Source organism: Falco rusticolus, chromosome 1 (assembly GCF_015220075.1).
Source record: "Falco rusticolus isolate bFalRus1 chromosome 1, bFalRus1.pri, whole genome shotgun sequence".
NCBI classification, from domain to species: domain Eukaryota; kingdom Metazoa; phylum Chordata; class Aves; order Falconiformes; family Falconidae; genus Falco; species Falco rusticolus.
This window is the reverse complement of record NC_051187.1, coordinates 17,665,938-17,678,021: the sequence shown is the minus strand read 5'-3', so window position 1 is coordinate 17,678,021 and position 12,084 is coordinate 17,665,938. Positions and strand designations below refer to the sequence as shown.

General features: G+C 44.8%; 1 protein-coding gene across 8 annotated transcripts in view; it reads left to right on the top strand.

Moving 5' to 3' along the window:
* The window catches only part of YPEL2 (yippee like 2), a 39,635-nt gene extending 28,005 nt beyond the window's left edge, over positions 1 to 11,630 (top strand). For 6 of the 8 annotated variants that reach the window (XM_037371909.1, XM_037371944.1, XM_037371919.1 and 3 more), the window contains 3 exons: positions 3,803 to 3,846; positions 4,600 to 4,708; positions 6,157 to 11,630. In XM_037371909.1, the coding sequence (XP_037227806.1) occupies positions 3,803 to 3,846; positions 4,600 to 4,708; positions 6,157 to 6,246 (243 nt within the window). In that variant the 3' untranslated portion in view covers positions 6,247 to 11,630. The remainder of the gene's footprint in view (positions 1 to 3,802; positions 3,847 to 4,599; positions 4,709 to 6,156) is intronic. The other 2 variants (XR_005101634.1, XR_005101635.1) reach the window with 2 other exon arrangements.
* The last annotated feature ends 454 nt before the right edge of the window (positions 11,631 to 12,084 follow it).

Below are 12,084 nucleotides of genomic sequence, written 5' to 3'. Positions count from 1 at the left end.
ACAACAAAAAAATCCTTTCCATTGCTTTTAGCTGGGAAGTGATGCCAGGAGCTGTTGTTTTAGAGAATAAGAAGTCTGGATTTAGAAGTTTGCGTGTGAGATACACCTTTGAATGTGTGTCAAAAATGTCTACACAGGGAAAATGCACAGCAGAGAACATAGGTTTTACTGCTGACTGTCACTGTTCAGTGAAAACAAGCGTGTTGTGGAAATCTCTTTGTGTGTTTCTTAAAAAAAAAACAACCAAACAGAAAAGAACATCTGCTTGTGTATAAATATACCTGTTTCTTCTGATTTCATAGTGCCCATTACAGCATGTGCCAGCTTTTCTGGAGTGCCAGAAGAGAAGGAACATCTCCAGAAAATGCTGAGGTTCCAACACCCAGATAAAACCTGCCTGTGCTACCTTTGTAAAGATAGGTTTGGCTTAGTCTTAAAGAGGGCAGATGCCCAGGTGAACCTGAGGTGGTTGCCAGACTTCTCTCACTTCTTTTTATATGACTTGCTGAATCCTTAGCTAGCTGGAGGGTGAATGTTTAAGACAGGCGGCAGCACTGAAAGCTGAGCAGTGGTACGTTGAAAAGTTCTGCTTGGGCAGGAGTTAGTTAATCTGATGGTTTTTACAATTACTGCCCTTAGATACCCTAAAGCACTGGCTTGAGCTGGAAGGAAAGGCACCTCTGAAAGGATGCTACTGTCCCTGGGAGTGGGCTGGAATGGTGTCCAGTGAGCCCAGAACACAAAGCTGATGGGTTTGGTTTTGTTTATTAAAGACAGGCCTTTGTACAGCAGTAATGGAAAATCCTATTTCTGTACCAATAAAAACATTGCTCCCATGGTTGTTGTTATTGGCAAACTTAGTCACTTTGGTGTTTATGGAAAAGTATTTAGTGGGAAGGACTGGATGGTTAGCAAGCCTCATCTGCTTTCATTTTGCTTTGATGGCACGCATGTTGCTGTGAGACCTCCTGTTTCATCTCTGTACCCCTCCACAGTCCATCCTTCCAGGCTGGCATCCTTCCTTTGCAGCGTGGACAGCCGATGCCCCTGCTGTTTGCTGTGGCAAGGCAGAGCATTGCCAGGGTCTGGCCTGGACTGGGGGGCATCAGCTTTGTGTTGGTTCCTACTTTACCACACGGGATGCTGAAACAACGCAGTCTGTGTGTTTCGTAGCAGTCAGGCTAGACCTAGTTGGCATGTGGAGTATCAGCCGGCTGACAATAACAGTAATAAAGAACTTGAGTGCTGCAGAAGGATTAGAAGAAGCTTCTCTAATAAATGCAATTACACAAACATGCTTGAGCCATGTGTCCTATTTAATTCCTTCCAAATTCCTCAGGGCACTGCTTTTGTCTGAGTGAAAAAGATAGCCAAATGCCTTGGGCGTCCTCTCTGAATCCAGAGTGGCTCTTCTGTGTCCTGGGTGGCAAGTAATATCAGGCTTCAGATTCCTCTGAAGAATAGTCACTCCTCCAGGACCGAGTTAAATTTTTTTTGCCAGGCGGTGACTCTTGCTGCCATGCAGACCTCACAGGCAGCTTTCCTGGCTGGCTGTGGCTCCCTGCTTGCATGCCCTGGGGCGTTCTGTTTGCCCACAGAGGTGCCTCTGCTCTGTGGTAGGGAGCCTTTTGCATATGTTCTTGCAACTGGGATCTTCAAGTGAGCCTTTGCTAATTCTGGAAGATACTTTGACACCAAGAAGGGCACCAGGCTATACACCGTGACACGCTGTACTTGTTCTTTTGTCAGGGCAGTTTCAAATCACACCTTTAATGTGTTTTGTTCTCTCCTGCTGGTGAGTGAATTTTCTGTCTCTGCCTTTCACATGAACAGGACTCGTGATGGAGAGAACGTCTTACAGGCTGTTCCAGAGCTGCTTGCTCTTACCCCAGGCAGCATCCAAGAAATAGTCGCCGGAGCTAGTGGGTTGATACCCTAGCTCTGGGAATTAGGGCCATGAGCTGGAGACATGCAGCAGCCTTCCCAGTGCGGAGGAGGCCGGAGGCAGTTGATTAATGCAGATGTATGTGGATGTAAGAAATGGTGTCCAGATCCATCTGCAAGCTTGCAGGTTCTCAGGCATGGCTTTGACTTTGCTTCTCCATGAGGCAGCAGCTGGGCAGGTGTGGGGCGCATCCTGCATCCTGCAAGGCCAGGTTGGATGGAGCTTGGAGCGAGCTGCTCTAGTGGCAGGTGTCCCTGTCCATGCAGGGGGGCTGGAACTAGGGGATCTCTAAGGTCCCTTCCAACCCAAACCATTCTGTGATCCCTAGGGCTGGAATGATGGAAGGGGACAACCTGAAAAGGGCAGGAGTCTGCCAGAGATTGCTTTATGTGATGTGGGAAAAGCACATTTGTGCTGCCCTAGGGTTAGATGGCTCTTAACTAAATAGATGACCAGTGTTAATGGGATGGGGAGGTAAAACCTTGAATGTTTTTCTTTTCTATCAAAACTCTCTTTCCCCCTGCTTCTAAGGATATTTAGTCTGAAATCATCACTCATCTGTAGAAGTTGGGGTTTTAGAGAAAACCATTACATATTCCAAGGTTCCTGGTAAGGTGCAAAATAAAGGATTAAATGGTCCAGAAAAGCTGCTATTTGACTTTCCCAGCTCCTTGGCCCTTGGTGCATACATTCCCTGAGGTATCCCATAAGGTAGCTTGTGTACAGAGAGCAACTGTGCTCTTGCTCATAAGCACCAAATGTTTAATTCAGTGTGTGCTTGTCAAAGTACATTAAAAATGCAGGTAGCACTTGCTATGTGTGAGCCAGCTCTTGTAAGCGAGGCACTGTGATGGGATAATGTTACAGAACTGACACAAATGGAGGCTGCTGGCTCTCAGACGTGTCCTGGCTGCCTGGAGTGTCCTACCAGACTGGCATTGCCCTGCTGTCTTCAGAGTGCTGCCTTTTCGTGGTGATGCTTTAAGATCCCAAGGAAGAGTGGGGCAGAGAGGATGTGCTGTGACTGGTGATTATCTGGTGTGGTTTTGCTACGATGAGGTTCTTTCTTGTCCATGTTCATCTCTACCCAGGTTTTTTTTGTCATATGTTTAGATCCAGTCATGAAGATCTCCCTGGCATCAGCGGGAATATGAAGGCTCGCAGACCCTCAGCGAGGTTAAGGTCTTAGGTAAAATTGCTAGAGTAGAGGTTGTATTTGTGTGCACAGCACCTTGCACAAATCGGTCCCAGTCTCTCAGTTTAGTCCAGCATCCATCTGTGCAGTCTTCCTAAGGGGAGTTCATGTGCCGTCAAGTGCAACAGCAGTGTTCCAGAACTGGCAGTGCCATGGGAAGCCTCCATCAGCACCTTGTTTTCAGAAAAGAGATGCAAATCAGTATTTGGCAGCAAGGCTACGTTAGGTAAGGTTGAGGCAGTAGTGTGAAATTCAAAAACAGAAGTGAAAGTGTAAAAATAGGCCTTGGTGGGATAGAAGAGAGAAAACAGATTAACTCTTGAAAAGCACATCGGGCTTGTACAGCACTGGAAATCCTGGTAACACCAGGTGAAGTTCTTTGTGGGTTGCCAGTACACCTTGTGGAATGGGCAGGCGTTAGAAGTGGAGGCAGCTCCTCCCTTCCCATCTGCAGGACAAGGCCTCCGTTCATCAGTGCTCATCTCCTGACATTTCGCTGCGTGCCCTTCCATCTCAGAGGCTGTATCGATGTGTGATGTGCGTTTCTCAGGCCCTGACTAACAGTTGCTATAACTACCATTAATGCAGTCGTTGCGGGCAGGTCCTGCCTTAGCCTTATTTCTATCAAGCAGCCAACTGAATTTTGTTTTCTTGCCTTTCAGTCCTTTCAAGGAAGCCAAGGACGAGCATACCTCTTCAATTCAGTGTGAGTATAACTTTGTACGTCTCACCTCTGCATCCCTTATGATAAGCTTAAGAAAACAAAAGGATAGTCTTCCTTTAGAAAACCTCTGCCTAAGACTTGGGAGCTTGCTGAAAATGGTTGGAGAAATAGCAGTAGTCAGGAAATAGCACTGATTCATACTGGATTGTATGTTGAGGTTTCAGATAAGCGGCTAGGAAAAGGTGGAGGTTTTTCTCATCAGATTGAGAAATAAGAGCTAACGGATGAGTCATTCTCTTCTCAGAGTTTCGTAAACGTAGAGAATAAATGATAGCTAAGTATGAACTTACTTTTTAGAGCTAGCAGAGAAATGAAGTATAATTTTCCCAATAACTGAAAGTAGTTTTGGTGAGATCGTTGCTGGGATGTCTTTCAGAAGAACTGCTGATTCCAGTGACATTTTTCAGTTTTCCATTTGGGAAAGTAAAAGTACCATTTTATCAATTTGAAAATGAAAATCTTTCTCAAATGCATAATTAGTGCAATTTCCTAGAATGTTATTAATCTTCTGCTCAAAGCTTTATAGGATTTTTAGTTGAATAAAAATCCTATTTTACCTTTTCATTCTGTTCTGTGACTACAAGAGATCTTTGCTTTGGGCACAGCTGTGGTACTCGGTATCCCAAACCTCCTGCTTATGTTTTCAAATACTGCAGTAAAACTGCTGTCAGCTTCATTGTAGCGTCTTGATGTGGAAAGACACGCTAATAGGGAGCATCTCTCCTTTTTCCCCAGAGTTAATGTGGGCTGTGGCCCTGCAGAGGAGCGGGTGTTATTAACAGGATTACATGCGGTTGCAGATATTTACTGTGAAAACTGCAAAACCACACTGGGTTGGAAATATGTGAGTATCAGTATCATTTGTTTCCTCTGTGAGCATCTTTGCTGCAGCGCTTTCTGAAGGTGTGTGTGTAATGTGGTCTCGTGGAAAGAGCATTAACTTGGGAACCAGGAATGTGGGTTCTGGTCTGTAGCCACGTCTGTTTTCCTTCCTGTGTTTCCGTTTTCCCACCACCTGCTTTGTGTTTGCTGCATCCCTTCAGAGCAGGAGCTCGTTATGGCTAATGTCTTTCTTCACGAAGAATATACAATGTGGGCCTGGTGTTGGTGGGTCCCTTAGTGATACTTAACATAAATGAAGGTAACTTCAGTCAGTCGTGTTGTTCATACTGTCTTTTTTTCTGAGACGATATCAGAACAATAGTGATCCATATATTGTTAATCCTGTGTCCTTCCCACTGGAAATGCTATTGAACATGAGCTTTTTCTGTTTACTGTCTCTTGCTTTTCATAAATTCAATTACCTTCAAATAAAGGCTTATGTTACATCCTAATTTCTGCTTCAGGAGGCACGCAGCATACTTGTTTGTCAAAACAGTTTGACCAGTGTCTGAAGAAAACATATACTGTATCCATGGCCTCTGGACAGAAATATGCTTTAATAAATCAGTTGAAAGGCTATAAAAAGTAAAGCATCAAAAATTGATGCAGTAGGAACCCATGCAGAAGCACAGCACGGATCTCACAAATGGAGAAGGACACTAATTACATAAATTGTGTTTATTGTAAAACAAAATACAAAATTTCCTAAATATAGCACTAAGCCTGAGCCTCTCTAGCAAGAGAGCGATGTTCTTTCAGATGCATTGTATGCGTGCAGACAGAATACCTGAGCAGAGCTGAAACTGTTTTTGAGGATGCAACCTCAATACCAGGAGTCCCTCCTGCATAGGGATCCCATAGATTTCCTTACTTCTTCAGTTTGCAGTGCTGAAGCGCTGTGGGTTTCTGTAGCTCCAAGCACATGTCTGTGTAGAGTGGGTCCTTCTCATCCCTTGGTGCTTGAAGCTCCATTTCTACACGGAACTTACCATATTGCATCTCATTCCCAACAGTAGCGTTTTTACAGCATGTTTCATCAGAGGACCTCTGCATTCTTAATAAACTTCAATAAATCCACAGACCACCCTAGAGAGAGGTGGATTTCATCACCGATGATTCCTAAATGATAGTTCAAGGAGCAGTTGCCGTTGGCCTGCAGAAAGCTGCACATCTGCGTGGTGTCGATTGCTCTTTTTCCACCCCTGTAAAGACAGCTAGAAGTAGGATTTAAGATTCTTCTAACTTAATTTTCCTGAAAGCCAACAGGAGGACCTACAGTTTGACTGTGTTACTCTGTAGCCAAGGCTAAAACTTGTACCAGCACTCTTGGATCTGATCTGTTACTGTGAATTTACCTTCAAATATCGTCTTGATATATTGTCTTGATCTCATTCTTTCTCCTTTTTTTAGGAACACGCCTTTGAAAGCAGCCAGAAGTATAAAGAAGGCAAATACATCATTGAACTAGCTCACATGATCAAGGATAATGGCTGGGATTGAATGGAAAGAGCCCAGCCCTACCAGCGTGTAAGAGAATGCCATCCAACCGAACATTATATCCAAGAGTGAGAGAGTGACTGAACGCTTGGTTCCATGCATTTAGAGGCTCTGCAATTTGGGAGCGTCTTCACACCCTTCTCCATCTTTATTGGTGACTGGCCTCTAAATTTCTGTCTCTCTGTCTCTTTGCTTTGTATCTGTTTGTGAGTTGACCCTGGCTGCTTCTCTCTCTGTTCTGGCGTTGGCTAAGAGAATGCACCGAATGCCCGACAGCCATTCCATGTTGACGAATGTTTAAGTACAAACTGCCGTTGGCTTTGTGGTGGCATTTTATCAGAAGGTCTCGGTGCGGGAGGAAGACCTGAGTTTTGGGCAGGAGAAGGTAATAGGGGGTGGGGAGCGGGGCCCAAAGGGAAGTCATCAGAAGTTGAAACTGTACTTCTCCTTTAAGTCCTGGTTAACCAAGGCTTGAAACTATCTACTTGTCTAAATGGACAGAAAAATACCTCACGGCTGCGTTCTCTCCGAATCATAGAACCTGCTCCGTCGATGGAGCTTCAGTCTAAACCGGCTGAGCACAAGTCGTAACCAGTTCCCCCCGCAAGCTAATCGCAAATCTGTGTTTTGTTTGCCATTTATGAACTCGTTGTTTGGGGGGGGGGGGGTGGAGGACCTGAAGGCTGGAGAGATTCCCTGCCTCTCCTTTTTCTCATCTTTCAGGGTAGGTAGGTCGAACATCCCAACAGAGCACAACTGTGGGGAGCATCCTCACAGCTGGAGAAACCAAATCCTGACTCTTGAGCCCTTCAGAGAGGAGGAGAAAACCACTTAAGGCACAAAGGGGCTGAGCTGCAGCTTAGAAGATATGACAGGGGGGTAAAAAAGGCACGTGCTAGGCAAGGAAGAGGAGATGGCATGGAGGAGGATGGGGACAAACGTAGTAACACATGGTACCCCTTGATTTCCAGGCCTCCACCGAGCATCCCAGGGGGTCTTTTACCAATCCTTCACAAGTGCGAGTAGCAAAATACTGTTACAGAATCTTTTTCTTAAATCCCAGGCGCCAGCCGTCAGCTCCGCTCGTGGAGCCTGGCAGAGGAATTGTGTGAGAGTGGGGAGAGGAGGGAGCAGAGGAGCCTGGTGGTTGTAGCAGTGTTGCACAGGTGGATATTTCAAGCCATGAGGTATCCTCCCCAAAAACTTCCCCCCCCCCCCCTTTTCTCACTCCCAGAAGCCTGTTGCAGGCACAGGGGGAATGGGAAAGGAAAAAGAAATGAGACATCTTCCCGCTACCCCTGAAATTGTCTATGCCTTGGGTGTTTAAAGCGGGGCGTGGGGGGTAGATGTGGGCATCATAACTGCAAGGGACAAGTCCTTCCCATTTTAATTTTTTCATTGTAATTACTGCGGACCTTCCTGAAGTGGTCGGTGGGGAAGGGGCATCGTGTGTGAGAGGGGAGCTGCATTAGACGTAAGTGACAATGTGAAGTTTGCTCTGCAACAGTCCAGCCAGTATCTGGTGCATAACTCAACACTATTTAACTGAATTAGTTTTATCTCTCTGAGTGAATTTTCTTTTTGTTTGTGGAATTCTTTCAAGTAGGTTAATCCATTGGGGGAAATCTTTCTTAATCCAGAAGGAAAGAGTATTGTGCAGGGGTTTGTAACTCCTTATGAAACCGAAGCTTTGGAGCTGTAATCTGTTGTCGCTCGCCCCCACCCCCAGGAGAGCCTCGGCTGTGGGGATCAGGATGGAGGGCCGGTGGTGAGAAAGGAATTTGCTGTTAAATGAAGGGGATGTGGGCAGAGAGGCTGCTTATGGACCAGGGTGGAACTTCATGTGTTGAGTCCTGCAGAAACCCAAACCTGATGGCCCATCTAAGCAAAGGCTGTTTTTTCTCTTGAACCACTTTGCAGCCTTGGGGAGAGAAGTGAGTTGGAGGCTGGCCTGGCTCCTGCAGTGGATGGAGTTGGCTCCGTTTGTGGCTGCCCGGTCAGGAGGTGGCTTCTGCCTTCACCCTTGCTGCTGTGGCTGTGTAACAGTTGCTTCAGCTTGCGTTTCTGATGGTCTCTGCTTCCATCATCCATATTCCCTTCGATGATAAAAATCTAGTAGAAATCCAAAATTCTGCGGTGCCCACTGTCTTGTTGACTTTGGCACTGACCTGGTCCCATTTTCCTGTCCTTTGGTTGGTGACCCAAATTATTGGGTTTTGACTAATGGGAAGTAATTTGCATTCTTTGAAGAGCTCTTTGGTCTCCCCAGATACGTGGCCTTTAAAGGGGTCTGGTTGGAGTTGGGAGAAGTAAGAGATAACCCCAAATAAAAAAAAAATCAAAACCCCAAATAAAAAAAAAAAAAAAAGAGCACACAGGGCTCATGTGTTTAACCCCAAATCAAAAAAAAAAAAAAGAGCACACAAGGGCTCATGGGTTTATGTTGGTATTTAGAGTGATTGCCTATTAAAAAGCAATATAAAAGGTAGGCCTGTCTAGAAGACAGCTCTGAGAAATAAGAACAGTCACTGCAGAGAGCTACCAGATGTAAATGTGTTTATCCGTATATTTGGGACAAGAAAGGATGATGATCCGTCAGATCGGGCTGGTTTTAACTCTTCGCAGGGGTTATGCTTTTAATGGCAACCAGTCTAAGCTTGAATACGGCAAGATCTTAATCTGGTTTTAATCGGTTTTGTCCCATCATCACCCACAGATTCACACTTGCTGAGAATCTGGCCTCAAGCCCTGATACAAAAAAACCCCATGTGTGCCTGTGAACGTCCCCGACAACCAGAGAATTCTCTGCGGAGTGACTTTAATACACTGTGCAGGGAGATAAGGAAAAATGGGCTTGTGAAGCTCATTGGCATTTGTTCTCTGCTACGTGTCCATTAAATATGAAGGACTTTTTTTTTTTTTTTTAGTCCGCTTCTAACTCATCTGTGACTTGCTGTATTGAGACGCATGACAGTATTGGGAGCTGGTGACCAGACAGGATGATCAGAGCTGTATCTAGCGGCTACCGCAGTCAGCGCAGGCGAAACCAATGCCTCGTAGAGCGATACATTGAGAGCACAACCAAAGAACCTCGCTGTCTGCATCCCTCTGGTCCTGTGAGTTGACTGTAGCCAGTTTGTTACCAGCTGGGGGGAGCAAGGTGGGACCGTGGTTTCTGAGCTGGAGATGCGGCCCATGGGCAGGCAGTGCCTGAACGCAGAGCACTGAGTGCCCGTGGCGCTGCTTTCTGTGGGTGACATCCTCGAGATGATAGGGACAGCAGCGAGTTTCGCTTTTTTTTTTTCGTTTTGATGCGGCAGGCTCGTCTCTGGCAAGCTGCATGCATCCTTGAGTTTACATCACCCCCGACTACCCCAAAGCTCAGACTTGAGAAAGTTTTAAATTGTTTTGCTCTGGTGGATTATCTGGTTTGAAATCCTGATCCCTGTAATAAATATTCAGATGATAATATATACAAAGCAGAAAAAAACAACATTATCTTGTGAAATATGCTTTTGTAAATAATATTTAATTTTTTTAAAAAAAATAATATATTTGGTGCTGTTTTCTCAGAGCCCCTCCCTGAGAGCACTTTTTTGTTGTTTATAAATGATGCTGTTTCCTTCTGTATTTGTTGGAAAATATGTGTAAAGGGAAACAAAAATCATCATATACGTTTTCCTCTTAAGTCAATCCATTTTTCCTCTGGACTTGGCAGGAGAGGGGAGTCACTCCCGCTCCCATCTGGCAGAACTGGTCTCCGGCGCAGGCGGTGGCCAGGTTACGGAGAGCAGCCCGCGGTGCAGGCAGGTACTGAAGTGTGAGATGGGAGGTAGCTGCAGGCGCTCGGGGAGCACCCCGGTGCCTGGAGTTACGTGCTGAAGCACCTTCACTCAGTGCTGGAGGTCCCATCCGGCAGCCTGAGCCCCGTGTCAGCTTGTGTTCCCACAGCGAGTCCTGGCAAAGCTGTAGGCTCCATCTGGGCACAACTTGCCTGAGATCTGGTTTGTAGGATCTGGTCCTGAAATATTCTCTTGCACCAGTATTGGCTGGAGTGAAGTAGATACTGAGACTTAGAAAACAGGATTGAATATAAGCTGCAACCTCTGAAATGCTGTTGCCAGTTGCTTGGGGGCAGCAGGGATGGAGGATGAAGATTTTTAACTAGTCATTGTTTTTAAACTAAACCATAAAGTCTTTGGACATGGATCCTGGTTTTCTTTTTGAGTTGGGTTTTTTTTTGTTTGTTTGTTTGTTTGGGTTTGTTTGTTGTTTTTTCTTTTTTTAAACCAGGCTGCTACTTAACAAATTAGAGTAAAAGTTTACCTCTTTGGCAGTAAAGTTCATTTTTTTGTTTTTCTTTTCTGTCTTCAACCTCCCCCCTTCTCCCCCTTCTTCGTTCTTAATTCATGGGGTCTCTTGTTTATCCCAAAGTGGACCAACAGCACAAACCACTGGACTGTGTTTTGCTGAGCAAGGAGCTGTTTTCAGTGCTGAATAACTGTTGCACGCTCTTTAATACTCTTTTTTTTTTTTTGGTGCACACGATTTAAAAAAATATACAGAAAAAAACCCAAACCCTACGAATGAAATCTGTTGTTCTTGTGATGATCAAGTGAGAATTTTCTCTGTATGCGTTCTTCTAACTGGTATGTGAGAGTGTGTTAATCATGCATTTCACTGCACTTCCTTGTTTCGGGAGGAGCATCATGTTTCCGCGTGAACCAGTTCTAGGCTGAAGAGATGACACCCAGACACCTGGTTGGGTAAACAGATCGGCGAGAACCAGAGCTCAGCTCAGTGGGAAGCAGCGCTTCTCACCGCGTGAGAGGCCTCAGAAATTAAATGCTTAGAAACAATTAGGTTAGGCGTAGATTTTGCAGAATCCTGTTTAAAAAGAATAAGCAGAAGAGGGGAAACAAAATCATCTTGAATTCAGAAAAAAAAAAATACAAAATCAACATATTCAAACGCAAGCAGAATGGCATTGTGTAAGGTACAACCACAAATAAGCTGTTCTCATAGTTACAAACTGTATGTATCCTTTGTTTTGTTTCTCATAAGGAAACGGGAATGCTTTCCCCACTGACAAAACTAAAGGACGATATTTCCAATACCAGCCTGTCTATTGATGCTCTTGTGTTTACAAATTGTGTATACTTTTATTTCTTTGATCTTATTTTAATTTTTTTTTTTTGGCATATTCTTTCAGGTCATTTGCTTCAGTAATAAATGCAATTGTTTGTTTTCAAATAATTGGTTTTCACCTTTTCATGTATTTGTACATTGTATATAGTTCTTCAGTATTAGAGGGAGGCGTATTGTTTGTCATATTTACAATATGTGTTGGTGCTCATTTGAGAAAATAAAATTTTCAAGTACTAAAACTGCTGGTCAGTGTTCCTGTTTTAATCTGACTGTGTGCAAATTTGGTTATCTGAGAAATTTTACATTTAGCTTGAAAATAGTCCAGTTATCCTCTTTTCCAGTGCCTGCCAGTCCGGGGCAGGCACCTAGTGCACTTGAAACACTTCAGCACTTGGAGACTGCGGTGGTGGTGGGCAAGGGTCCTGCTGGGCAGAGCAGAAGGATGATCCGTAGCCCCTGAAAAACAGGATTTAGTACAAGAGGAAACGACAAATGGACCAGGAGACAGCGCTGACGCCTGGCACCATCATACCGTAACCGAGTGCCTTTCCCTAAACCAGACCAGCAGGGAAGCACCGACTTTATTTCATGAGGAATTACAGAATTGTAAGGTATTTTTCAAGTGGCAGCAGTAACAAGAAACCCATGAAAAAATCAAAAAATCCGCTAATTCTCCTTAAATCGCTTCCCGTG